Here is a 26,758-nt window from a genome sequence, read left to right on the forward strand (position 1 = left end):
ATCAAGCTCGATGACGATGAATGAAGCTAAGGACGGTTCGTGTTACGCTCAAGGTTGTCTGTGGAGAAGAGACACCAGGATGAAGGATGCCCATATGATTAGCTACCGCTTCCATTTTCTATTTGTTTTCCTTTAGACCAAGGGGCTTGTATCGGAATTTGTAATGCAAATCCTCTAGATTTATACAATAATTAAACCCATGTTTGTATTTAAGATGTTGTATGATTGTGATATGTAATTGAAATGAGTTCTGTATGTGACAGCTACTGATCCAGGGACTATCACGACAATACTGGAGTCGGGTTCTCTTTCCAGAAACCCGGTTCATTTCACTAGCGACCCGACACGTGGGCTGGCCCAGCCCGACATGAATAAGCCTTGGCCCAACCAGGCACGGTAGGCCAACCCAAGCACGGGAGGCATGTGAGGCCTGGGAGCCCAAGCCCCTCCACATATATAATAGGTGGCGCTCGGCTCACAAACCCTAGCAAGCAATTCGCCACTCACCTCACTACCTCGTCGCCTCCCCCGCTCCCGACGGGCGATGCTCAGCACCCACAAACCCTAGCCTCCCTCGCCACCTCCGCCGCTCCCGCTCCCCTCGTCTCCTCCGCATCTCCTCGCCTAGATCCGGTGTCCCCCTTCCTTCTCCTCCCCCTTTGCTCGCCGGATCTAGCTCCTCGGTTGTTGTCATTGCCTTGTGATGGGGATTCAGGAAGAGGAAGGTGGGGAAGGTGAAGCGGCAGTGATGCAAGCTAGCGATGCTGGTTCCGATTGCCAGGTTTAGTTGCCTCCTCTTCTTGCTAGCATCCGGTGCTCCTCTACTCACAGTAAAATCTACTCCACCGCCCTTTTTTTATTGCTTCTCGACCTTCTTGGCCTTCCTCTTCTCCAATCCCCCTATCCCTCGCCTAGCCTCCGGTGAGGTCATCGATGGCAACTCAGGTGCTCTGGCCAAAGGTAACTCTAGTGTCCCTCTCTACTCGCTTTCGTTTTTCTTTCTCCTTTTGTTTTGATTTGTTTTGACTTGTTTCTTTCTCTGCTTCACATGTTTCATGCACAGTCAGTTGAGGGATCGGAGGTCGGCAATGGGCGATGGCAACAACCCTACGTTCTACAACTATGAGTTGCAAGGGACAAGTCTTCATGGAGATGATCAAGATGACTTGGTTGCAGATGTAGAGGAGTTACTTGGCGGCAATGTTGCCATCAACTTTGATGTAGATGAACAGGGACTTCCTGAGGGACAGGCTGCTCATTCGACCAGGTCTAAGAGCGTGAGCACCGGTGCTACTAGTGGCATTGGAGCTTCCAAGAAGAGGAGGCAGTCCACCTCTAAGGTCTGGAATGAATTCGAGGAGATCTATGAGGTAATTAACGATAAGGAATGTCGAACTGGTTCTAAATGTAAGCATTGCAAGAAAGATTTCACTTGTAAATCTGCCCATGGTACTGGCCACTTGATTAGGCACATTCCTATATGCCCTGTTTTGAATGGTCAAATTGCCATGGCTCAATCTCAGCTTACGTTTAATCATGATGGCTCTGTTCACACTTGGGAGTATAGTCCCGATGTTGCTCGAAAACAATTGTGTAGGTACACCTCTTGATCTGCCTTTATGCGTTGGTGAATCTAACTCTTTTGAAGAATACATTACTACTGCTCATAATCCTAGATTTTGTCGTATCTCTAGGCAAACAACCACTAGAGATTTTGCTAAGTACTTTAATGACTGTCGTGTATAGCTTGTAGAATGTTTGAAGCATCTATCCTCTGTTGCTCTTACTTCTGATATCTGGTCTGGCAATGCTAAGGAGGATTATCTTAATGTGGTTGCTCACTATGTGTGCTGATTGGCAATTAGAGAAGAGGATCATCGATCTGAGGCTGATTGATGTGTCTCATAATGCTGAGAATGTTGTTGATTTTGGATTATTTGATAAAGTATTTTCTATTATATTAGACAATGCTGCTGCTATTAATCTACTTAATCATATTTTGTCTGGTTATGTTGGTAGCTTGTTCCTGCATCAGTGATGTTCTTGTTATATCATCAATCTTATTATTAAGGCTTGCCTTGATGTGTTTAAGCCTATGGTGTCTACATTTCGAACTGCTATGCCATTTTTAAATTCATCTAACCAACATGTGGCTGCATATAAATTATACTGTATTGTTGTTAATGCATGACCTTGCAAGTTTGGCTTAGACATGGATGTGAGATGGAATTCCACTTATCTCATGTTCAAACATCGCTTGCCCCATAAGAACTCATTCTCTACTTTTATCACTACTAACAATCCTTTGATTGATGGCTAGCCACTCTTGACTAAACAACACTGGTATGTGGTCGAAAAAATATTTGAATTCCTTGACAGTTCAATGATCCACTACTGTTCTGTCTTGTATTCATTATCCCATATCTCCATTAATATTGCATCATGTTCTCGAGATAGATCGACATCTAAATAACTATGAAAATGATAAAGATTTAACAAATGTTGCTGTTCGCATGAAAGATAAGTTTTTACAATATTGGTGTGACATATATACCTATGTTTTATGCCTTTGCATCTATATTGGATCCTAGGGTTAATATGAAAGGTTTTAGCAATGTTCTTAGGCATGTCTTAGCTTAATGGTAATGATTACTCCTGCTACTTAATTGAGGTAATGGTTGAATTATCTGTTATTTTTGCTAAGTATGATGAAAAATTTGATTTTGTAGGGGCTCTAGGGTAAGAAAAGGATTGCTTGGTGTAAGATCTTTGGGGGTGATGCTGTTGATTCTAGTTATGCTAGTGCTGCTGCCTACTGGTCTTCATGGTTCTTCCTCCTTGCATAGGAGATCATCTACTAGTGCTTTGCTGTAGGCTGCTACTTCTGGTGCTTCTCTAGCTGCTAATTTGAAATTTTTGCATACCTGGATAGTGATACTGTTAACCAGTGTGACGATGAATTCAACATTTTGAACTGGTTGCATAAACTATCATATCCTGTTTTTTCAATCCTAGATAGAGATGTTATGACCATGCCTATTTCTACAATATCATCTGAATCTGCTTTTAGTATGACTGGCAGAATCATCGAGGAGTGGTGACGGCGTCTGGGTCGACCTGATGGTGAAGATGCTGACTTTGGTGAAGGATCGGGAGCTTGTAGATGCAAGACTTCAGCCTGCAAAAGAGGATCGAGAACTTGAAGACTCTTTTCAGAACTTGTATCTTGATGAGGAATCTGTATGGCGTGATTTGTGGTGTACTAGCGTGGACATGTGGTCCAAAACTTGAACTGGGCTTGAACTTGAACTGTTGTATTTGAACTATTTTGAGCTGGACTCTTTTCCTTTGTAGAGTTTTCTCCTTACGAGGTATGAGGTTTTACCTACAAAGGTTTTTAATGAGTCAGCAAATAAAATAGCTCAAGTTATTATATGTTGTTCTTGTCAATTTGTATGTGTGAATGTTTGGATGTGTATGTTTGAAAGTTTGGATGTGCATGTTTCTGTCTATGTGTATGTGTATGTTTGAATGTGTGAACATTTCCATTTTTTACTTGTGAAATTGAAATACATGTTAAAATTCTGGAAAGATGAAAGGGTGGATGGGATGCCGGGCCACGGGCCAGCACAGTATGGAGAGCCTTATGGAATATCGGGCTGGACAGGCACGAATAATAGGCCTTCGTGCAGTCCTTGGGCTGAGGCCTCAGCACGTGGCCGGTAGGTTAAGCTGATCAGTTTCTGTCTATGTGTATGTGTATGTTTGAATGTGTGAACATTTCAATTTTTTACTTGTGAAATTGAAATATATGGTAAAATTTTGGAAAGATGAAATGGTGGATGGGATGTCGGGCCACGAGCCAGCACAGCACGCAGAGCCCTATGGAATATCGGGTCGAACAGGCACGAATAACAGACCTTTGTGCCGTCCCTGGGCTGAGGCCTTAGCACCTGGCCGGCCCGGCCTGGCCTAGCATGAATAAGTCATCGGGCCAAACGGTCTGGGTCTAATCGGGCCGTGGCGAGTCGGGCCCAAGCCATGCCGTTTTGGGCGGCCTTGTGCTACTACATCATTGGGTTTATGAGAAAAAAAACGACTGCATTATGTCTTGTCTTGATGCAAGATGACTTCTTTATCACTACTACTGTATTCTTTTCAGAGGCGGTCAAGGTCAACCGCCTCTGAGCTATCGTCTCAGTTAATAGGCTATTTTCAGAGGCGGTTATGGTGCAACCGCCTCTGTTAATCGAATAAAAAAATAAAAAGGGACGGGCTTGGCGAGCCCATCTGTGCCTGCGCCGCCGCCGCCGCCTGCCGCGAACGCGGCCGCCTGCCCGCCGCTGCCCGCCCATGGCCCCCGCTCGCCAGCGTCCCCGCAGGCCGGATCCCATAGCTCCACGGTCGGATCCCGAGCTCCACGTCTGCGGCCGTCGGATCCCGGCCGTGGCCGCCGTATCCCGTGAGCTCCTTTTGTCGCCGCGCCTGCCCGCCGCGAATGCGGCCACCTGCCATCGCTGGCACCGGCAGGGAGGGGATGTAGAGAGAGAGTGCCGAGTGAGGGGGCGGCGCACGATGGGGAATGAGGGAGGAGTGGTGGGTTAGGGTTAGCTTCATGTATATATACTTGGAGCATCTATCGGGCCGAGTTGGATTTTTCTGGGCTCGGCCCATTAACAGAGGCGGTCACGTAACTGCCTCTGTTAATACGAAACGACCGCCTCTGTTAATGTTGGACATTAACATAGGTGGTTATTTTTTGTGCCCGCCTCGAAGGCTCAGAATTGTAGTAGTGTATGTCAAGGTAGGTTAAGCTGATCATTGCATAACAAAAGGTTTCTATTGGAAAAAAATGAATTTTCATCCCGACCTTTGCAGAAGTTATGCACGTAGCCATCAGTATGACTTATTTCGCGATGCAAGAATGAGCCAATCTCCCATCTCAATCTATCTGGATGTATACATTTTCATGTCATGTCATACAAGAAATTTTCTGAGGATATATACCTCTTGGTACCTTGCAAATTGCAAACAGTTTTTATAGGAAACAAACAAGGTGCCAACAGTTCCAAAGAAAAAGAAAGGTGCTCGCATGTCATGGTCAGAATGTCAAGCAAGTTGTGGTACGAAAGCGAGAAGAAAGAGGGAATGATTACTCCAATTTTTTTCAGTGCTCGAAAGAAAGAAGAGAGAGGGAATGCATGTACTGTACTAGCAAGGTACGACGCGGAATCGTATCCAATGACTTTCGCTGCAGTCAGTGGCGGAGGACGAAAAAAATTTAAGGTATGGCGAAATGGTATGGATATTTCCCCTTGACCAAAAGCTCCTCGAATTTACACATCATCACCATAGTGTCACTAAAAAAAGAAACAAATAGCACATAATTTTGCATCAAATTGGTGATTAAGAAATGCATTTTGCAATTTGTACTTCTTAATAGTGCCTACGTCAGTACATGGTGCCTCATTTATGTTTGCCGCTCGCCATAAACTTGATCGTCTATCTTTTCTGCAGGCCTTGCTAGTTGCTACGCAACTCGCATGTATATGCCTTCACTAATCACCACTCTCTCCCCCTATGGCCGGCATTGAGGCCTATCATGCAGTTTGGTCATGTCTGCCATATTAGCTATTGGGCCAGGCAGGCCAGCAGTAACAGCGGGTAATAAATGGGCGGCCCACAAAACTAGATAGCAATCGTGGCTTTCTTCTTCGTGTGTCTCTTCCATTCGCTTGTAGCTATGCGTCCATGGCAGCTGGCATGAAGCCACAGCTAGAACCCGATCGTTAGCAGCGACTTGACGAAAAATCAAGGTATGGCGAGCGCCATACCTGGCCATAACAGGTCCTCCGCCCCTGGCTGCAGTCTGTGCTAGTTGTGACATCAGGACCCTTGCTCGAAATCCTCTCTCCACACCATCATCCTCTGCCTCCGGCTACCATCCGCCGGCCGGCTGGATCCTCGTGTGCCACAACCACAACGCCGCCCGCGGCCTTCTGCTGACCGCTCAGCCGTTTCCCCAGATCCGGTAGGCCTCAACTCCTGCTCCAGTTCTTTTTTTTCCCCCTTTACCGAAGTGCTGCTAGCCACAACACAGCCAAGGTATGATCCTGCTCTTCCAGGTTGTCGACGACTTCCTGCTCATTTCTCTAGCAATTTCTTGCAGATTTCAAAAGGGGGGAGGGATTCCTTTTTTTTAGATTAAGGAAAAATAGTTCCAACCTCAGCTTTCAAAAGAATGAAAGCCTACAGCCCGAGGGGGGGGGGGGGGGGGGGGGGGGGGGGGGGGGAGGGATTCCTGCAGCATCAACTGTTTACGATACAAATGCTGCTATCTGATTCTGAGGTACCTTTCATCTACTTATGCCTTCTGCAACTTCATCTAGATGTTTCGAGCTTTTATTAGGCAGTATTGTTCACTGTAGTGTTCATGAGCTTTTTTACCTTCTCTGTTTTTATTAGAAAAAAATTACCTTCTTTGTTGTGGGCTATATTGCTGCAGAGCATACTAGACACTTCGTTGTAGGTAATATACTGCTCTTTCAGAGTATTGTTCTCGGTGCTCCGATCAATCGCACATGTGCATCTCAGTGCTAGTCTACGGCTGATTTTTGTTATTTCTTTTGCATCTGTTTGACTGATAAATATATATCAGCCTTATCCCCAGCCAGCTGCTGATAATTGACGGTCAGAGTTGCAGCTTAGTCAAGCTGAATGCAGTCAAGAGTTCCGTCTATTCCCACGTGTCAATAAGACCTTAGCTTTGCATACTTCACTGTTAGAAAAATTTTAGTTGCACGCAAGCATCAACATGACCTTTCCATGTCACATAGTGATAGAAGTACTTATTTGGTCCACCGTCGTTGCCAAGTCATCATTGACATGCAGAAACCTTTGTTTTTTTCGTCCGTGTGGACCTATATCTTGACAGGACAATTGAAGTAATAACCACCCCTTGAAGAGAAAGCATCACAACAATGCAGACATGGTTGATCTTGCTGCCGTTTCTGCTGCTAGGAGCAGCAGCAGCAGCAGCAGCAGCAATGGCTTCCAGCGTTACTCCTGAACCCAAGAGCACCTTGAGCTGCCCCGGCAGCTGCGGAAGCATATCCATCCAGTATCCGTTCGGCATCGGCACCGGCTGCTTCCGGAGCGGCTTCGAGATCGTTTGCGACAACGCCACCGGCACGCCGGCGCTCGCCGGCACCACGAGGCCCGTCCCAGTGAGCCTCCTCTCCATCAAGACGGCGGAGGCCCGCGTGATGCTCCCCGTCGCGTGGGAGTGCTTCCACTCCTCCAACAAGGTGAACGACTCCAGCAATGGCGACGTGCACTTCAACAGCGACGATGTGTACCGCATCTCCAACACCCACAACCAGCTCGTCGTCCTCGGCTGCAACACCCTGGGCTACACCCAGAGCCAGCGGAGCGAGGGTAACGGCTACTACCCCTACGCCTACTACACCGGCTGCATGTCCTTCTGCAACAACTCCCGGAGCGCCACCGACGGCGCCTGCGCCGGCGTCGGGTGCTGCCGCGTCGAGATCCCGCCGGGCCTCACCAACAACAACATGGAGTTCGAGCAGTACAACCACACGGGGGTCCTGGGCTTCAGCCCCTGCGACTACGCCTTCCTGGTGGACAAGGACAGCTACACCTTCCGCACAGCCGACCTGAAGATGGACACCAACACCATGATGCCTGTGTGGCTGGACTGGGCCATCCGCGACAACCTCACGTGCGACCAGGCGAGGAAGACGGAGAGCTATGCTTGTGTGAGCACCAGCAGCGAGTGCCGTGACTCTTCCAATGGACCTGGCTACGTCTGCAACTGCAGCAAGGGCTATCAAGGCAATCCCTACATCGCCGATGGTTGTACTGGTAAGTACTACTTGGGTATGGAGCTTCAATGTTTTTTTTATTGGAGGAAGAAAAGTTCTGAATTTCAAACGAGTTTCAGCTTAAATTAGATCTGACTAAACTGAATTATATTACATAATTTGCCCATCTTGCTACGTTTTAATTATGGGCAAACGAATTGTTACTTTTTTTTAAAGAGAACTCATTGTCAGTTGAGTTATAGTATATACCACCATTAGGTGTGTTAATTGGTGACTTTTAGGCACCTCCAACCCTTTTTAGTTCAAAATTTTGTACTACTTTTCCAAAATAAGTTCTCAGAAGAAGTAGTACAAAATTTTGAATTAACGAGAGTTGGAGATACACCTAAGGGTCACCAATTAACACCCCTAACTGCCATCCTTCCATAACTGCAGCTGTTAGTCTCGTACTTCAAATATTCAATTTCATTCCTAATTTGTTTCTGTTAACTACTACTTAATTTTGGATAGTGTTCTATGGCTCTGAATATCTGATAGACATGGCTGCTAAACAATGCAGATATCAACGAGTGTGATGAGCAGCATAATAAGGAGTATCCATGCCGAGGCATTTGTGAGAATACATCGGGTTCCTATGAATGCAAGTGCCCTAGTGGTACCCACAGTGCCGATCCACTGAATATTCCCTGCAACCCCAATTTTCCGCTTGCAGCAAAAATTGTCACAGGTACATATATGTATGATCTCTGTGCAGATTTTTCACTTCTAACTCCTAATAGGAACATGCAAGGTATATATTCTTTATACATGTGCCTTTAATACATAGGATCCTTTCATAGGACAATGGCATGATAGTCCTGGACAGGGGACATGGCTGTTTCAGATGCTTAGTATGGACCGGTTATTTTGTATTTGGTACCACCTAAATACCTAATTGTAATAGCTAGGACCCATGAGATCTTAGCAGTAAGTACAATGCAAAAGATAACCAGAATTAATTTGTTTCAAAATAAATTAGCAGGTGGATTCTCTGACTAGTAGTTACCAATACTAATTGTTTAAAGAAAATATTTTCAACAAAAATAGTAGATGATTTCGATTATTACTATACTAAGTATCTATTTTGTTCTGTAGGTGCAATAGGTGGACTTTTCATTGTAGCACTCATGGTGTTCATCTTTCTTATTGGCAAAGAGAAACGGAAGATGAAAGAATTCTTTAGAAAGAATGGGGGGCCGATAATTGAAAAGGTCAATAAAATTAAGCTATTCAAAAAGGAAGAGCTAGAGCCAATACTAAAAACAAGTAATTGTATTGGACAAGGTGGCTTCGGTGAGGTTTACAAGGGATATCTTAGAGATGAAATACGACCGGTAGCGATCAAGAAGCCCAAGATTGATGTTAAATTGGCAAACCAATTTGCAAATGAAGTTATCATTCAATCTCGAGTGTTGCATAAGAATATTGTCAACCTCATAGGCTGTTGCCTAGAGGTTGACGTCCCAATTTTGGTCTATGAGTATGTGTCCAATGGTAGCCTTGATAAAATTCTGCATGGCAGCAACAGGCTCCCTCTTGACTTGAATCTACGTCTAAAGGTTGCTGCACAATCAGCGAAGGGTCTCGCTTACATGCATTCAGAAATCACAACACCAATTCTCCATGGTGATGTTAAGCCAGCTAATATCCTTTTGGATGAGGACTTTATGCCAAAGATTTCTGACTTTGGTACATCTAGGATGATTGCCATTGAAGAAAATTACACAAGCACTATCATTGGTAACTGGGGCTACATGGATCCAGAATATGTGCAAACGGGCCTGTATACGAGTAAAAGTGATGTCTACAGTTTTGGAGTTGTGCTCTTAGAACTCATTACAAGGAAGAAGGTCTTAGATCCTGACATCAATAACTTGCTCGGGAATTCCCTTGACACTTACGCAAAGAAGAAGGGAGTGATCGAGCTTGTTGACCCAGAAATTTCAGCAAAAGGAGCGATTGGGATTTTTCATAGTTTGGCAGAAATTATTGTGCAATGTCTAAATCTTGATGTTGATCTAAGGCCAGAGATGGCAGAAGTAGCAGAGCGTCTTCAATTCCTATTGAAGTGATCTCATGCATGGTAGATAGGATAGAACATGTACGCCAAAGTGATTGTGGACCGTCCATTTAAATAGATCTAGATATATATTATTATATATTACCTCTTAGAAGGTAATTTATGAAATATATATAATTTTTTATTTTAGGAAATAGAAAAGGAATAATTTCAATTGTATCTATTAAGCTAAATAGATTGCATTTAGCCATGAGAGGTCGACGTGATGGTGTATTGGATTGGATAGTTAACGTGGTGGATCGGGTAAGCCATAACGTGATGGCATCCACACGTTTGTAACATTTTCTTAACCGTGATGATACATGCCTGACATTTTTTGTAATATTCTTTTTAAAACTTGACACATACAGAGGTGTGTACTAACATGCATACAAGATTACAACGGTCCCGACGTGACCCTCTCTTGTAACTTTTTTTTTATCTTGACATATGTAGAGGTGTTTATGGTAGCATGACTCATTCCATATATAACGTTTTCTTAACCTTATCAAAGGCAAACATGTGACTTTTGGTGTATTTTTTTTTTGTACATGAATAGTTTTGGCACAAGGTGATTGATAACTTCGGAAAAACGCAGTGTATGTTACCAAATTGTTGTATATGTGACAGACAATTATTTTGGAAGATATGTTTTTGAAAAGTGTGCAACTGTACATACAATGGAATCAATCTATACCGGAACGCTGTCATGTTTGTATTTTTTTAAAAAAAGAAGCTAACGTGACAGCAAACGGAGAGATGACTCCTCTCAACTGAAGTGCATCAGTATAGGCCCCTACGCACTCATGGAATAGACTAATGCAAGTTTGGAATTTTCACATAATTTTGACGGTATAGCAGGGCAGTTTGCAACGATTATTTGAGATCCGTCCATGTGTCGAAGTCATGCTATAACACTTGATTATGTTTAGATCATATTTTATAAAATATTTTATATTTGTTCCTTAACAATTTCTATCTCTAGAATATTTTTACCATATCTTGAAGTATTTTTATTTGTTCCGGAATAATTTCTATCTTTGAAATATTTTTATTTTATTTCATTTTTATCTTGTGTGATAGTATGACTAGTCGCATTTGCTATGAACTAGGTTCATGCCCGTGCGTTGCTACGGACGGAAAATTTTTTTAGTGCAATACACAAAGTTTGGGCAACATGATGTTCATCTTGCATCAATCAACGAAGATCTCATCAGCTCAGACATTGTCCACATCCTGCATCAATTAGTGACAATCTGATGTACAAATAACAGTAAAGAATATTATATTACAGTTTATTTCTGTCCACACGATATGAATTATATAAATAGTTTTTAAATTAAACAAGCCAACTCCAGAGCTCGCTAAGAAATGTTTTTTCGGGTGACGGAGAGGCACGACGACGATGGCGCGGTGGCGTGCAGCGCTGGGAGTGCCATGTCGGGATCGCACTCGGGCGCGGTTGCGGCAGCGGCGTCGACGGATGACGGAGAGGCACGATGGCGGCGGTGGCGAGGATGGATGACGGAGAGGCGTGAGGACGGCGGCGCGGTGGCGTGTGGCTGGGGGTGGGGTGGCGCGATTTGGAGAAGGGGGCGACGTGATAGGGGATTCGATTTTTGAATCGATGATGTGGGTGACGTACGAAGGGGAGGAGGGGGCGACGTACCAAGGGGGGATGACGATGGAAAAAGTGACCCTTATCCTTTTTTTAGTAGTAGCCTTTTTTTAGTAGTAGAGAAGAGAAGAGATAGAAATAGAGATAGATTTTCTGCGCGACATCGCCACCAGGACCAATTCCAACTGCATGGCCGCATGAATGGTAACCAAAAACAACAGCTAATAACTTTTTTTAATTTAATTAACTAGTTATCTCTTCCAAAATTCAAGGGGTTAGATTTACTTAACTTCTTACCTCCTAGTAGGAGGTAAAAGGAGTACCATACCGAGACCCCATAGAACATTATTTGTTGGTGAGTTAATGCATGTCATAATACTAGCGGAAGGAAATGCATAAATTCAGATCCAAGTATGACAAAAAAAAAAGATGTAGGGACACCTAGTCCTCCAACATGGTTCGGGTATCATTCCAGTCCCCGAACTTTTAAAATGCGCATTCACATCTGTAGGTGTTAGCTAAGCCTGCTCAGAGATATCCTAAGCAGCAGGATTGTAGGTAAGAGATCACCGAGTGCTGGAACCGATGGTGCAAGGAACACAAAGTTTTAGACATGTTCGGGTCGCAAGATGTATAATACACTACATCCTGTGTGGTTGTTTGTATTGTCTTAGATGATGTTATGTTTCGCGGGGTCCCTGTTCGCCCTTATATAGTCTTGGGGATAAAGTTACATAAAAATTCTAGCCGAATACTTAAAAAATTCTTTCTGTCCTCCACCTTCTTCTCACCAGGAAGCCGCCGCCTTTCTCCTCCTTGGAATTTTTTTATTTTAATCCTTTTTAATCTAATATTTTAATAATAACCCGTACAGATCTAAATTTTCAAGAACTAGCCATTTTGGTCGCGCCAAGTCCCGTGGCGCGACTCCCTGAAGGGTCACGCCACATGCCTCGGCGCGACCGAGCTGCCACGCTGGCACACGCGTTGCAGCGAGCCTGACATGGCAAGGCTGAGTCGCGCCACATGCTTTGGCGCGACTAAGTCGCGCCATACGCCGTGGCGCGACTCAGCCTAATACAGGCCCACTCGGCCAGCCTCCTCTTCCTCCTCCTCCCATTATTTTTTCCTCCACTCCTCCACTCGACCCGACCTCCATGGCGCCGCCCCTCCCTCTTCCCCTCTAGATCCACTCCATCCTCCACTCGATTTGAAGGGGAAACGAAGAGAAACCGATCCTTAAAGGTAACTCCTCCATTCTAACCGATTGGTTTTCCTCCATTTCGCGAATTTTTTAGGATTTGAATTGGTTAGGGTTTTTGTAGGATTTCGCGGTCGGGGTCGTGGTCTCCGGCACCGAGGCACGCCTCGACGTCGCGGTCGGCGCCGACCACCTCGCCACGCTGCTCGCCAAAGAGCTCCTCCCGCTCGACCGCGATGGCGGTGACTTCGCGGCATGAGCGGCCTCGCCTCGGCCAGGGAGCGTGGGGGTCGTGGCGAGCCCCGCCGTGGACGAGGAGGCGACCAACAAGCATAATCGCGGGAGCAGGGCACTGGTGGCGCCCGGCACGGTGGTGTTCACGGAGGTGCTCGGCCGGACGCTCAGTGGGCGGCCGCTACTGTCCGCGCGACGGCTCTTCCGGCGCCTCGCGTGGCACCGCGCTAGGCAGGTTTAGTCCTCCTCGCATTTCCTTATGCTCTCCCATCTGACATTGCTTAGGCCTGAGGGCTGACGCCGAGCATATAGCTCTCTGACTCTGTTCATGATATTGCGAGCGATTCCGGGCGTTAGTTCAACCGTCTGTGTTTAATTTTGTCAGACAGATTATGCAACTCGATGAGCCAATTGAGGTTAAAATTTACGAGTGGAACACCGGGGGTCTACTGACAAGAATCGAGGCAAGGGATCTTTCCCCCTTTATCTGTTGTTGATGCATCTAATCATTAAGTTTCTGTTCAAGGCTAAGATTTAGGCCAACTTAATTTCAGGGGCTGAGAGCATTCCTTCCTAAAGTTGAGCTTATGGACAGAATAGGTACATTTACAGACTTGAAAAACAAAGTAAGGACCATTTGGAATTAGTACTGTTAATGCCTAAATCATCGTTCAGTTAGCGAGGCATATGGCGTTTTATGATATTAAGCTACATGGCTTGTTACTTCTTGGCATACAGGTTAGCTGCAGCATTCGTGTGTGCATTGCAAGACTCGATGAGGAAACTAATGACCTGATAATTAGTGAGAAGAATTTTTGAAACGAAGGGAAACCGATCCTTGAAGGTAACTCCTCCATTCTAACCGATTGGTTTTCCTCTATTTCGCGGATTTTTTAGGGTTTGAGTTGGTTAGGGTTTTTGTAGAGTTTGAGTTGAAATGGGGGATTGAGTACGAATTGGGTCATGTTGCGGCCGCTAAGCTTGGCATAGGGCAAGCTAAGATGAGTCCAAAGTTGGGGAGCGAGGAGATGGTAAGGCAGGCTCAGACGGAGGCAATGAAGGCTAGGGATGATAAAGGAAAGGGGTTCTCCATTGACAGCAGCAATGATGATGACGACTGGGGTGATGACAAGTTGCTTTACGACGGCAATTCCGACTAGGTGAAGAGAGTGTCTTTTGGTGCACATGGACCTTGTTTATCTATCATGGACTGCTGTAATTCAAATTATTCTTGTAGTGGACTTGTAATGTGCAGTTTGTGGTCATATATTGGTACTACTATTATTAGACGTGTAATGGACGACATTTTGTGCAATCGAGTATATTATAATATCCTATTAAACTGGTAATGTGTTATCTACAATCTTGTGATGGGCAATTAAGTATCTTGTCTTGCAAGAAGTCGGGCCATTTCCCTTGGCACCAAAGTATCATGAGCCAAATCTGGTCGGCACCAATGCGAGGTAGTCGCGCCATTTCCCTTGCCGTGACTAATTGGCGCGTAATTATCCTAGTCCAGATCAGTCGGTGCTGTCGCATGGCGTGACTCTTTGAACAGTCGCGCCAAGTGGCTTGGCGCGACTGTTCAAAGAGTCACGCCATTTCCGGTGGAGCGTCTCAGTGAGGAGTCGCGCCAACCTTTGACCCCGACCAGATTTGGCTCAGACCAAATTTTTGCTAACTAGTCACACCAAGCTAAATGGCGCGACTCCTGATAACTGAAAAGAGTATGAAAATAAAAGAGTACGAAAATAAAACATAACAACAACTTGGAAAGCAAACATAGTAAAAGAAGTGCTAAGCCGAGTTTAGCTTCTCATAAGAAAATCAAGGTCAAAACATCTATCATTTAAAAAAATTGCTCTCCACAGCATTACAGACCTGAAATAACACCACACTGATAATCTTAAATAGATACACCCAGGTATACAACAAGTGAACATGGACACTGAGTTATATAATCCTACAATTTAAATGTAGACAGAGTAAAACAATTAGCCATTTGTGGACATGTCCTGATAATGACTTTCCATGCACATGATGCATCGGCAGTAGTGGCACAAAGGGAGCAAGATAGTTAGGATCTGCATCCTCTGAGCTTGATGTCTCCTCGGACTCCTCGCTGATGATAGCGCGATCCAGAAGGTTCATCTTGATCCGCCTCATTATGAAAACGACCAAGTTGTTGCCCCTGCAAGTGCACAGGTCACACACAATTTATTCTGTTGGCCTAAATCTTAGCCTTGAACAAAAACTTAATAATTAGATGCATCAACAACAGATAAAGGGGGAAAGATCCCTTGCCTCGATTCTTGTCAGTAGACCCCCGGTGCTCCACTCGTAAATTTTAACCTCAATTGGCTCATCGAGTTGCATAATCTATCTGACAAAATTAAACACAGACGGTTGAACTAACGCCTGGAATTGCTCGCAATATCATGAACAGAGTCACAGAGAGCTATCTGCTCGGCGTCAGCCCTCAGGCCTCAGCAATGTCAGATGGGAGAGCATAAGGAAACGCGAGGAGGACTAAACCTGCCTAGCGCGGTGCCATGCGAGGCGCCGGAAGAGCCGTCGCGCCGACAGTAGCGCCGCCCACTGAGCGTCCGGGCGAGCACCTCCGTGAACACCACCGTGTCGGGCGCCACCAGTGCCCTGCTCCCGCGATTATGCTTCCTGGTCGCCTCCTCGTCCACGGCGGGGCTCGCCACGACCCCCACGCTCCCTGGCCGAGGCGAGGCCGCTCGTGCCGTGAAGTCACCGCCATCGCGGTCGAGCGGGAGGAGCTCTTTGGCGAGCAGCGTGGCGAGGTGATCGGCGTCGACCGCGACGTCGAGGCGCGCCTCGGTGCCGGAGACCACGACCCCGACCGCGAAATCCTACAAAAATCCGCGAAATGGAGGAAAACCAATCGGTTAGAATGGAGGAGTTACCTTTAAGGATCGGTTTCCCTTCGTTTCCCCTTCGAATCGGGTGGAGGATGGAGTGGATCTAGAGGGGAAGAGGGAGGGGTGGCGCCATGGAGGTCGGGTCGAGTGGAGGAGTGGAGGAAAAAAGAATGGGAGGAGGAGAAAGAGGAGGCTGGCCGGGTGGGCCTGTATTAAGCTGAGTCGCGCCACGGCGCATGGCGCGACTCAGTCGCGCCAAAGCATGTGGCGCGACTCAGCCTTGTCACGTCAAACTTGCTGCAACGCGTGTGCAAGCGTGGCAGCTCGGTCGCGCCGAGATTTGTGGCGTGACCCTTCAGGGAGTCGCGCCACGGGACTTGGCGCGACTAAAAGGGCTAGTTATTGAAAAATTAGTTCTGTACGAATTATTATTAAAATATTAAATTAAAAAGAATTAAAATAAATAAATTTCCTCCTCCTTCCCCTCTCCGCGTTTCTGGTTTCTTGATCTGGGGCAACTGCCGGCGGCAGCTGCTAGATTCCCGCACGATCGGCGGCATGCTGGTGGGGCTCCGCGTGGCGAGGGAGGAGGGTGCGCTGGCGCCCGGCGGAGGGGACCTCGCTGCGCGGCTCGTGCAGCTCAGCATCGGCCGCCCATGAAGGCCCTCCTTCGGTAAGAGGCGGAACGACCCGGATCCGGCCGGAATGAGGTGGCCCGGTTTGCAACCTGCCTTGGGCCGGATTCGTCGTTCGTTTGGGCTGCCTGGGTTGAAAACAGGCCTCTGGTTCGGCCTCGTTGCCCCCCGGAATGGCCCGGTTTCATTCCCCACCTCACCCCCTCCGGATCCAATCCAGAGCTGGCCGCGGGCAAGGGCTAGGTCGAGCGCGAGGGCGCGGCTGGCGGCACGCGAGCACGGCGCGCGAGGCGACGGAGCGCGAAGGTCAGGGCGACGGCGCGCGAAGGCGAGGCCTCGCGGCGCACCGGCAGCAAGCTTCGCCTCCTCCACCTTCTCACCGGTAAGTCGCCGCCTCTCTCCTCCCCCTCTCCGCGTTTCTTGGAGTTGAACTCCGGTGGCCCGGATCCAGTATAAGCAGCGGCGGCGGTGCATGGATGAGCAGCGCGACGGCGGTCTCACGGAGGCGCGGCGTGGACCAGGCGGGATGGGTCTCGGACTCTCGGTAGCGGAGGAGGAGAGGTCGGAGAGGGTGAGCGGGTGGCGCCGGCGTTGTAGACAGTGGCGGAGAATTGGCGCCGCCCTCTCTTCCTTCCCCTCCCCTATCCTCACCTTTCTTGTCTCTGACGTTCTTGGCTCCGACGCGGATCCCGCGTGGCAAGGTCAAGGCGGATCCGGCGAAGCTGTGGCTCTGTCTGTCCGTCGATCGTACTGGGGAGAGGAAGGCGAACGCGGTGAGCTCCTGCTGATATCTGGACACGGCAAGATGCTAGCATGGCAACGGGGCATCTTCTGATTTGTTAAGCTGCAAATGGTATATGATTGGGAATGCTGGTCCCCTGCATCAAATTGTCCCCTGTTTTTTTAGAAAAAAAAAACTGAACTTTGGATGGCTCCGACTCAAGTCTTTAACAGTTTTAGTTCAATAATGGGATCCATGGTGCTCTTGATCAATTTGATGATTTGTGCCTCTGCTCCCTTCTTTCATTACTTGATTTGCCTTCTTAATTTTGCATCTGAATTCTAGCGCAAGCTGCTGCACTTGCTTGCTAATGCTAATTGTTTGCCTACTGTGTAGTTGAATTCGCTTTTAATCAGATTAGTTTTTGCCTGAAACTTGATCATTCCATATGTTGAGCATTTTACCGTGTGTTTGGTTGAGAGAAGGGGTCCAACCTGGATGGGTCGGACCCTTTTTTGGAGTGTTTGGATGGAGACAGCAGGGGATGGAGCGGACCCAAGAAGGGAATATTCGGTGAAGATGGGGGTTGGCTCCGTCCACCGAAATCTGGCGGACGAGTCCGCTCTGCTCCGCTTGACGGTGGCGTCTCTCTCCGTCTCTCTGCCCCATCTCTCTCCCGTCTCTCTGTCGCCGGCCAAGAGAAGAGGAGGGTGCCGGCGCCGGCCAGGGGGAGGAGGGAGCTTGCGGCGGCGGCGGCCAGGGTGGAGAAGGGCACCGGCGGCGGAGGCATCGCGGAGGAGGGCGCCGGTGGCGGAGGCCATGGCGGCGGCCGGCGGGAGGGTAGGGGCGTGGTCGACTGGCTCGAGGAGGCGGCGGATGGGGCCGGCGGGCCGAGCGCGCGGCGGCGGCGGCGGCCGGCAAGAAGGCGGGGTCGGCGGGCGAGGTGGACGCCGGCGGCCGGCTCGAGGAGGCGGCGGATGGGGCCGGCGGGCCGAGCGCGCGGCGGCGGCCGCGCGCAGATCCAGCCGCGGCCGGCAAGAAGGCGGGGTCGGCGGGCGAGGTGGACGCCGGCGGGCCGAGCGCGCCGCGGCGGCACGCGTAGATCCGGCGGCGGGGGCTATGGCGGCGGCCGGCGGGAAGGCGGGGCGCATGGTGGTCGGGCGCATGGAAGACCGGAGGAAGAGGATAAGGGAGAAGAAAAAGTAAAAAAAAAAAGAGAGGGGGATGACATGTGGGTCTATTTCTTACACATGGGGCCCAGTGAATAGTGATATAACGGTATCTAACGTCATCCGTTCTCTGTTTTTTTGACTCCACCAACCAAACAAAAAACTAGAACCAACCCAACCCAAACTAAAAAATGAACCAAACATAGTAGAAGTTGGAGCCATCCCCAAAACGAGGAACGGAACCAACCCAACCCACCGCGTCCCGGAACCAAACACACGGTTAGAGCAGCAGCATTTGATTCAGAACTGATCAAAGATGCATATCATTGAAGTCAAGTACCTAGTTCATGACCACCAAGGCACCAAAGTTCACGTGATTCTACAGATTCTATGCTGAAATTCATATCTGTCTTTGCAGAATTACAACTTAACTGATTCCTTGTTGCCCTGCAGTATTTGCGTAATATGGTTGTATCCAACTGAAAGTCTTTCTTAAAAATTAGTTCTGATCAGTTTTGGTTACTGACTACTAGAAACTGTAATCCAGGTTTACAAGCATAATCTAGGAAAGAAAACTTCACCTACGAACAAATTCTTACTGAAATTTTTGTATGAGATATTAAGTCACTTAATTGTTTGTATAACTGTTAGATGCTCTTAGTGCATTTTCCTGATTGCTTTATGAATCTTGATTGCTGTTGTTTCGCTGTTTGTATAACTGTTAGATATTAAGTCACTTAATTGACTTGCATTTGTCCAGCAGTTGTATTTTGCATTTGGCTGGTAACACCTAATTATTTCTTGTCACCTAAAATGGCACGAGCAGAACGAAGGTCGAAGGCATTGTTCATTGCATATCTGTTATGTGATGAATTGCCTATGTCAGTGTTCTTGTTTATAGTGAACTTTTTTTTTGGCACTATACTCTAATTGTAAAAAATCATGGTAGATGCTGAAAATAACAATGCATCTCATGCGTAGACAACTGAGGAATCCTATACTATGAATGGAGTAGGACTTTGTAAAATAGCTTGAGACTAGCGTGCTAGCATTGTATGGGTTTGATGTATCTTGAAGATTCTTTTGGCTGTTACCTGCAATATTGTATGGGTTTGACTTCTTCCCTCCATATTTTTTCAATTTCCATGCAAGAAGTTCATTGTGGTTCTCTGGTATATGCTGCAGCTTGAACTAACTAGATAGTGGAGCTTAAAAAATTATTTGTGCTTTTATATTTGTATACTTGTATACCATCTCATTTCCTAATTTCTAGTTACTTTGAGCTTTTATTCAGATTGTACCAGCAGTTCTTAGAATTGGTGAAGACGAGCCACATGTGCTGTATAAGGAAGGTTCTCATACTCCTGCATTGCTCCTATGTTATAAGTTGGATTGATACTGCCCTTTTAGATGATCTAAAATGTCCTAATACGTTAGAGTAATTTGGTAGTGCAGAATGGATCATATATTACTTGAGACAACAGGTTTGTCTGATCCTGCACCACTTGTCTCTGTTCTTTGGCTAGACGACCAATTGGAATCATCAATTAGACTGGATTCTTTTATTACGGTGAGTTCACCCATGTCTTATTTTTCGTTTCCGTTGTTTGATCAGTTGTCAACCTTCATCTTGTGAGATGTAGAGAACACTGTTGCTAATCACATGCAGAAACTTGTTGTGCTGCTTCCTCTTTACATTCCCATTTTGACAGTAATTTATAAGTTCTGGCGTTCTGCAAACTATCTGTTCTTGGCTTCCTGTAGTTGCTCTTACTATCGTAATTTAAAATATCACATCACATTGGACGTTTTTTAATATGTTTTAGCTATCTATCTACAGGTTATTGATGCAAAAAATTTCAGGGTTCAGATTGGCGTTCTTTGTATAAAGTTTTGCTAGAACTTCGAAGTATATCTCGACTTCTTTCATTTACTGTTCTACATTATGTGGCATTCTTATTTCGTAGGATAAGTTTTCCTATATCTAGTTGTTAATTTCGAAGATATACTTTTCTTAATCCAGTGAATGTTAAACAGCCAGCTATCAGTCCTTTCACATATTTGTCTGATACTCTGTTTCGCTTTCACAGGTGGAATCGTGGCTTGAAGATCTTCTTTGGGAAAAGAAATCTAGTATTGATATATATCGTTGTAAAGGGATTTTACATATCCATGACTCCGATCAAGTTCATACATTACAGATTTTTACAACTTACTCATACAACAACCAGGAAGGACTGCATTATGAGCTAGGGCTATCAAGCATTTTTCTGTCAGATTTCCCCTTATAAACCCAATAGCAAGATAACTGTGTTGTGCAGTTGATTGAATATACTGTTTTATCACCGCTGATTACTGAAGTTCCTCCAGCTCCAAGTCAAGGTATTTCTGCTACCTAGCTAGATTACTGTGGGATGGCTTTCTAAATTCTGCTCATAATTTGGGCACTGGACAAAACTTATAGTTCATGATTCCTCCTCAAATGTTTCCCATTGTTGCAGGTTCTTAGCATGAGCCGATTAGGTGGAGCTGCAGGGGTGGGCCCTCTAGTTGCTAACATGTCATCAGAGGTACCTATGGTTGTGTCATATAATCTTTTGTTATTTTGAAAACTAAAGTGCCAGCAACGACCCCAATTGATATATGCTTTCTTGTTTCCTTGCCGATGCGCTACTGCTGCGTGTTTATCTGGTAGTATGTACCTTAACGTCTTATGTCAGATTATGGTGTAGTGTTTTTGTCTGAATGTCCTAGTCCTCTCTGGTGATACTTCAGTCACATGGTTTTCAATCTTGGATTTGCGGACACTAGTGAATTTAACATTTCTGATTATTATTGTGTCATGTGTCTGTTTCTTGCTCTGGAAAAGGAACCTATTGCTTTGACTAAACCCAATATATCGGCTTCTAGCAATTCTTTGTATATTATTGTATCATGTGTCTGTTTTGTTATTTGTGTCGCATTCTGCGAAATCGTATTATTGAAATCGTATTCTGCGAAACTCAGTGAAGCCCCTTCATTTGGAATATTATTTGTATCAGTGTAACCAGATTTTGTTGGATTGTTGCTTCATCCTGCCGCCTCTCCCATATGGAATCGAGTGACTGGCCAAACAGTTGATTATATTTATTTATGTCTCTACTTTCTCTTCTGCAGGATGCAGGGTTTCTTTGGTAGAGCAAGCTTGAGGCAGGAGACTGAGACCAAAGAGCTTCTATATTGTAGAAAGGGCCAAGTCTGGTGTCAAGAAGAACATGCAACTTAAGCATTTAGCTTGTGTTTGGGTAAAGGATCTGTTGATTCTCATGGAAGCTTATTGTTTATGTTGCAACAGTTTGGTACTGGATGTTAGACTTGTCAGAACTAAAGCAAATCTTTATATCCCTAGTGACCTTTGTCATATTTATGTTGGATATTGTGGATCCATAGCTGTAGTAGAGCTAAACCTCATGGATATCTCTGGTCATCTGTACTCTATGTCAAGGTATTTGGTCACTTTGCTTTGAATAACTTGATCTGTAGCATCGCTTGGTCTGATAGTACTTGCTGTCAAATCGTGCTTTATGTTGTACTGTTTATTTCATGTACTGCATATGGCTTGCTGTCAAGGAATTGATACTTGCCAACCGAACAGGAATTTTGTATGAGATGGATTGAAATCTGTTGGAATTAAACCGGAAGAGGATCTAGTGACACGGGTGGATTCACTTGATCCATGCCTAGGAACCATTCCGGCTGGGAATGGTTCCCAGGAAACCGAACGAGGCCTAAAGGGAATCTGATCCATGGAGCTGGCAATGTGAACAGGCAAATCGGCCGGCCACACGGCCTGGGCTTAATTATTTGTTGCCGCATCTTAGAGCAGGTGTGGCAGCTGGAGGGAGGATGTTCAAAAGCAAAGTCAATACTACCTTGTACTTAGTATATAAGGCCAATTTTAATGGGAGTGTTATAGTAGTGTCATGGACATTAAATTTGTTAATATGTATTAATAGTATGAGGAGAGAAGAGTGTCATGAAATATGAGAGGAGTGTCATTACCATGACACTCCACTGGCACAGTTTTCAAATTTTCAGTCTTGGTAACTGTGTCGATGACACTTTCACTGAGACTGGCCTAAAAGCGAAAGAAAGCCACTAACTTTGGTAAGAAAGCCTCTCCGATCCGTCCCTTGTGTTCACTTTTCGGTTCTGGTGCGGTGTGATCGAGATATGTGCTCGTTTGTATGCTGATTGGTGTTCAGAATTTTTTTTAAAACACTGTTACTTGTACCCTGGTAGCCAAAAACATTTGTGGGTAATATCGAAAAATGATAAGGCCGGATTCCAAGGGATGGAGGTCCCAAATCCCATTTGCCAAAACAAAGCACCACCGCTCCTCGTGCAACCGCACGCCGCCGCCGCCCATGGAGGCCTCTGCCGCCGTCGCCGCCGCCGAAATCGATTTGAACTTTCCGATCTGCATATCCTCCGACGACGAGGAGGACGGCCCCATCTACATATCCTCCGATGACGAGGAAGTGATCGAGATCCAAGCCCCAATCCCCCTCTCGTCTCGGGCCCCGATCACCACCAACTCTGCTTTGGCTTCTGGATCCTCTTCTTTCCCTGCCACCGCAGACCGCAAGGGAAAGCGCAAGCTATCATCGCAAGGTTGTGATCTCCAATTCTTTGTAGTACTTGATTTTGTTTTTCGTTTTTCGCCGGGGTGCTTCACATGACACACGACCAGCTAATTGTTCTAGTCGTCGATCGGTCCACAGGTCAACCCTCAACGCCTACAGCCAGCTGCTACTGGGGCGAATTCTACTGCGCCATCTGCATGGAGAGCGTGCCCGACGCTCTCAAGTTCAGCGTCGCCCCATGCCAGCACGCCTTCTGCTTGAGCTGCACCGTGCAGTACATCGCTGCCAAGGTCGGCGAGAGCGTCGTCCATGTGCGGTGCCCCGACCCAAGCTGCCGGGACGGCGTGATCGAGCTGGAGGACTGCCGCGGCGTCATCCCCTCGGACCTGTTCGGAAAGTGGGACCTCGCGTTATGCGAGTCGGCGGCCGTGCTCGGGGAGAAGAAGGTCTACTGCCCGTTCAGGGACTGCTCGGCGCCGCTCCTCGCCGGCGAGGGTATGACCGGCGAGGGGAGCATCGCGGAGGCCGATTGCCCGCACTGCCGCCGGCTGTTCTGCGCCCGGTGCATGGTGCCGTGGCACGACGGCGTCGGCTGCGAGGAGTTCCAGGAGCTCGGGGAGCACGAGCGCGGCCGGGAGGACGTGATGTTGCGGCGGCTCGCCGGCGCCAAGCGGTGGCAGCGGTGCCCCCAGTGCAGGATGTACGTGGAGAGGTCTCAGGGATGCTCCTTCATGCGCTGCAGGTAATAGCAACTTCAAGCCGCCTTGCTTGGGGCTCGATCTCTGCAGACAGACTTGTTTAAATTCGTGTGGTTAATTTTTGTTCACCAAGTCTCGCATACATAATGAAACGCGCGCTTCTGAACTTGGATTGAAATTTGTAGGTGCGGGTGCTGCTTCTGCTACACCTGTGGATCTCTGATGTGCGAGCAGCTCCATTCCTGCAAAAGATGCAACCGCTGAGCGTTCGGCTGATGCCTTCTCTGCAGGCTCTCTCACTGAATGTTTCATTTTTGCCAAAACTCTTTTGCTTGTCCTTATATTGTTACCATATATGATCACGTGTGAGTCCAGAGGTTCTGGACATGAAACGTATCTTAAAAAGGCTCGAACGACTTGTTTCAAGTCATCGCCAGTTGTGCTAATTTATTCCTTTTATCAAATACTTCAGTAGGTATTCAGTAGGTGTATCTAAAACCATAAAATGTATTACCTTGTCATGTCCTCGTTTATCAAATACTTCCAGTGTAACTCCTAAGGGCATCTCCTAGAGATTGGCTAAATCCCATTAGCCAAATCCCATTTAGCCAATCATTTAGCTATCCAAAGAATAGGAAATCCAACAGCTTCCATTCATCCCCTCCCCACTCCATCCTCTTCTCCCGTGACCCACTGACAAGTGGACCCTGCACCATCTCCTTCCTCCCGCAGTCCGCACGGGAGCCGGCCCCCACCGCATCCTCCGCATGGGAGCCGGCCGCCGCCGCCGCGCTAGCCGCCATCGCCTGCCGCCGCCAGCCACCACCGCCCGTCGTCAGCCACGTACTTACCCCACACCACCGCGGAGCTCGCCTGTCGCCTGCTGCATCCTCCCATGCGCCGAGCAAGCCGCACCGGAGTCGAGACCTCCGCCGGCCGTGTCCTCCTCACCGCCTTCGGCTGCCGCTCGCCGTCGTCGGCCGTGTCCTCCCCCACGCCGCCGCCGAGCTCACCTGCCGCCGGCCACCTCCTCGCCCCGCGCCGAGCCCACCGCCGGCCGCGTCCTCCCCAGGGCGGCAGAGTGCGGGAGCGCGCGGGAGCGGGGATGGCGTGGGGAGGGAGGCACGGGGGAATAGCGAAGGGAGCTGGTTCTTGAAATTTGGCCAACGGAGGGAGACGGATAGCCATCAGAGGTGTTTGGAGAAGCTGTTGGTTTGAGTTTTTATCCCAATTTGACTATTTTTAGTCAGGCAACTTGTTTTAGCCAATCTCTTGGAGATGGCTTATCAGCCCTACCTAGCAAAAGCAATTACTAGTTAGAAAATTTGTGCATAGCAATACACACATCTGTTTCAGCGTGCACCTAATTGATTCTTTAGAGATATTATTGCACCTATGGTGACCTTACAGCAAAAGAAGTATCATTCTACATGCTTTACAAACAGACAAACAGATGTATGGGAGAACAATGAGCTTGTGCTCCTTTCCCTCAATGCAAAGAGCTACTTAATTAATTTGATGACAAACAAGTAAGGAGATAACAACCAGATGGGAAAGCAAGGAATGGAGGAAGTACAAACAAAACATCTCTTCTCCTACCCCGAGTCCTGCAGCCCCGCGACTAGTGCTAGGGTGCTGCAAGTGCCAAGGAGGCTCATCATCAAGAGGGCAAAGACGTAAGTATCTTACTTGAAAAAGTAGTCGAGGGTTTAGGGTTCCCCAGTGAACCATTGTCTCTTTCTGATTTTGCGCTTTGTAGGAGCGTCGCCGATTTGAACCTGTCGTCGTTGCAGCCAGTGGTGGTACCGCCTACTGCTTCGACACAGGGTCCAGTGAGTGACGCCCTAGGGTCGTCCGCACCTGACGCAGGGTGCCTGCTCCAGCCAAGACTCCCGCTCCCACTCCTGCTGCTACATCTATGCCAAGTGAAGAGGGAGTGGAAGATGGGGATCCTGCAGCGGTGATAGAGCCATCCCCTCATCAAGGCGCGGCGCCCCCAGAGTTCGAACCACTCGGGACCGAAGCCCCCGGGGCGACTCATCCTAAGGTATCATATGAGGTCCCTGTTGGGCTCATTAATGACGTTCTTTTGGAGGAGGAGCTTTGCAGTAAGATGCTGAACTCGCTGAAGCGAGTGTATAATCATCACAAGGTAATGTTTTTCTTCGTGATATGTAGTGGTATGATTATCTCTACGACCGTACTCCTTATGACCTTTTTTGTCTAGGATGTGCAGAAAATGGCCCTGCGTTCCCGAGTGAAGTCATCAATCCTAGCTGTAAAGTCTGAGAGACTCCAGCAGGTTCCTGCACTCAAGTAGGAGCTTGAGGATAAAGATGCTCTAATCGCCGAACTCGGGGAGTAGTTGGCTGCAGCTCGAGAGAGTGACGCGGGTTCCTCTAACCAGTACCATGAGGAGCTTGCTCAGGTTAAGAGTAAGTATCCACGTTGGATACTCTGGATAGTACTTGTACTATTCCTGTTGTTTTATGCTTTGTAATCTTGTTCTGTAGGAGAAAGGGATCAAGCTCTTCGAGATTGCGGGGAACTGCTTCGGTCAAAGGCGGATCTCGAAGAGTACAAGAGGACCATGGAGCAGCAGTTGGATGGGGCTGATAAGAAGCTTGTTGAACAACTATACACCATCCAGAAGCTGAACCGCGACAAGGACAGGAGGGATCAGGAGATCTTCAACCTAGAGGAGGAGGCTCGAGTTGTTATCGACATGGTGCAGCCTCCTCATCCTGGTTATGTAGATACCCGGTCTGTCTTGGAGCGGTTGAAGCATGTTCCTAAATGGTTGAAGGAAGCTCCCAAGAAGAAGTCGTCTAGGAGATAGGCCAGTAGCTTGGTGTAGGGCCTTGATGTATATGACACATGTAATGTCTTTCGGAATGTGGTTTTGCAATTCTCTACTTACTCATGGTGTTCTGTGGTTGAACGAGTGTCAAACTCGGGGCCACAGGATATCTCATGTAGCACGGTCCTGTGCGAGATATAGGGTAGGAAATATCAATTACCATGTAA

General features: G+C 47.3%; 2 protein-coding genes and 1 long non-coding RNA gene across 12 annotated transcripts; all 3 read left to right on the forward strand.

Annotated features, from left to right (window-relative positions):
- Positions 1 to 5,698: 5,698 nt before the first annotated feature.
- On the forward strand, positions 5,699 to 10,310 carry LOC120666105 (wall-associated receptor kinase 3-like). Of its 2 annotated transcripts, none has more exons than XM_039945894.1 (4): positions 5,699 to 6,031; positions 6,935 to 7,884; positions 8,404 to 8,571; positions 8,979 to 10,310. In XM_039945894.1, the coding sequence occupies exons 2-4, from the start codon at positions 6,981 to 6,983 to the stop codon at positions 9,953 to 9,955; spliced, it is 2,049 nt and encodes a 682-aa protein (XP_039801828.1). In that variant the 5' UTR covers positions 5,699 to 6,031; positions 6,935 to 6,980; the 3' UTR covers positions 9,956 to 10,310. The 2 variants fall into 2 exon arrangements, with proteins under 2 accessions (XP_039801828.1, XP_039801827.1); XM_039945893.1 differs by lacking the exon at positions 5,699 to 6,031 and adding an exon at positions 6,282 to 6,349.
- A 6,410-nt stretch (positions 10,311 to 16,720) lies between these two features.
- LOC120666108 lies at positions 16,721 to 22,478 on the forward strand. 7 transcript variants are annotated; one of them, XR_005671566.1, is made up of 7 exons: positions 16,721 to 16,900; positions 19,703 to 19,760; positions 19,864 to 19,978; positions 20,249 to 20,317; positions 20,499 to 20,790; positions 20,910 to 20,978; positions 21,565 to 21,947. It is a non-coding gene; the product is annotated as an uncharacterized LOC120666108 (long non-coding RNA). The 7 variants fall into 7 exon arrangements; XR_005671563.1 differs by having other exon boundaries at positions 16,722 to 16,900; positions 19,703 to 19,978; XR_005671565.1 differs by lacking the exon at positions 16,721 to 16,900 and having other exon boundaries at positions 18,360 to 19,760.
- A 244-nt stretch (positions 22,479 to 22,722) lies between these two features.
- Positions 22,723 to 26,758, forward strand: LOC120666106 (E3 ubiquitin-protein ligase RNF144A-like). 3 transcript variants are annotated; one of them, XM_039945895.1, is made up of 6 exons: positions 22,723 to 23,061; positions 23,172 to 23,775; positions 23,917 to 25,407; positions 25,491 to 25,883; positions 25,959 to 26,166; positions 26,245 to 26,758. In XM_039945895.1, exons 1-3 carry the CDS (start codon positions 22,815 to 22,817, stop codon positions 23,993 to 23,995), a joined length of 930 nt encoding a protein of 309 aa, XP_039801829.1. In that variant the 5' UTR covers positions 22,723 to 22,814; the 3' UTR covers positions 23,996 to 25,407; positions 25,491 to 25,883; positions 25,959 to 26,166; positions 26,245 to 26,758. The 3 variants fall into 3 exon arrangements, with proteins under 3 accessions (XP_039801829.1, XP_039801830.1, XP_039801831.1); XM_039945896.1 differs by having other exon boundaries at positions 25,968 to 26,166; XM_039945897.1 differs by having other exon boundaries at positions 25,525 to 25,883.

Source organism: Panicum virgatum, chromosome 3N, assembly GCF_016808335.1.
Source record: "Panicum virgatum strain AP13 chromosome 3N, P.virgatum_v5, whole genome shotgun sequence".
NCBI classification, from domain to species: domain Eukaryota; kingdom Viridiplantae; phylum Streptophyta; class Magnoliopsida; order Poales; family Poaceae; genus Panicum; species Panicum virgatum.

What these genes read in the sequence shown, in the direction of transcription:
- LOC120666105 (XM_039945894.1), top strand. Translation starts at nt 6,981, where the DNA reads ATGCAGACATGGTTGATCTTGCTGCCGTTTCTGCTGCTAGGAGCAGCA. An exon ending in CATCGCCGATGGTTGTACTG is followed by an intron (nt 7,885 to 8,403) that starts GTAAGTACTACT and finishes TAAACAATGCAG; the next exon opens with ATATCAACGAGTGTGATGAG. An exon ending in TGCAGCAAAAATTGTCACAG is followed by an intron (nt 8,572 to 8,978) that starts GTACATATATGT and finishes TTTGTTCTGTAG; the next exon opens with GTGCAATAGGTGGACTTTTC.
- LOC120666106 (XM_039945895.1), top strand. Translation starts at nt 22,815, where the DNA reads ATGGAGGCCTCTGCCGCCGTCGCCGCCGCCGAAATCGATTTGAACTTT. An exon ending in GCGCAAGCTATCATCGCAAG is followed by an intron (nt 23,062 to 23,171) that starts GTTGTGATCTCC and finishes ATCGGTCCACAG; the next exon opens with GTCAACCCTCAACGCCTACA. An exon ending in TGCTCCTTCATGCGCTGCAG is followed by an intron (nt 23,776 to 23,916) that starts GTAATAGCAACT and finishes TGAAATTTGTAG; the next exon opens with GTGCGGGTGCTGCTTCTGCT.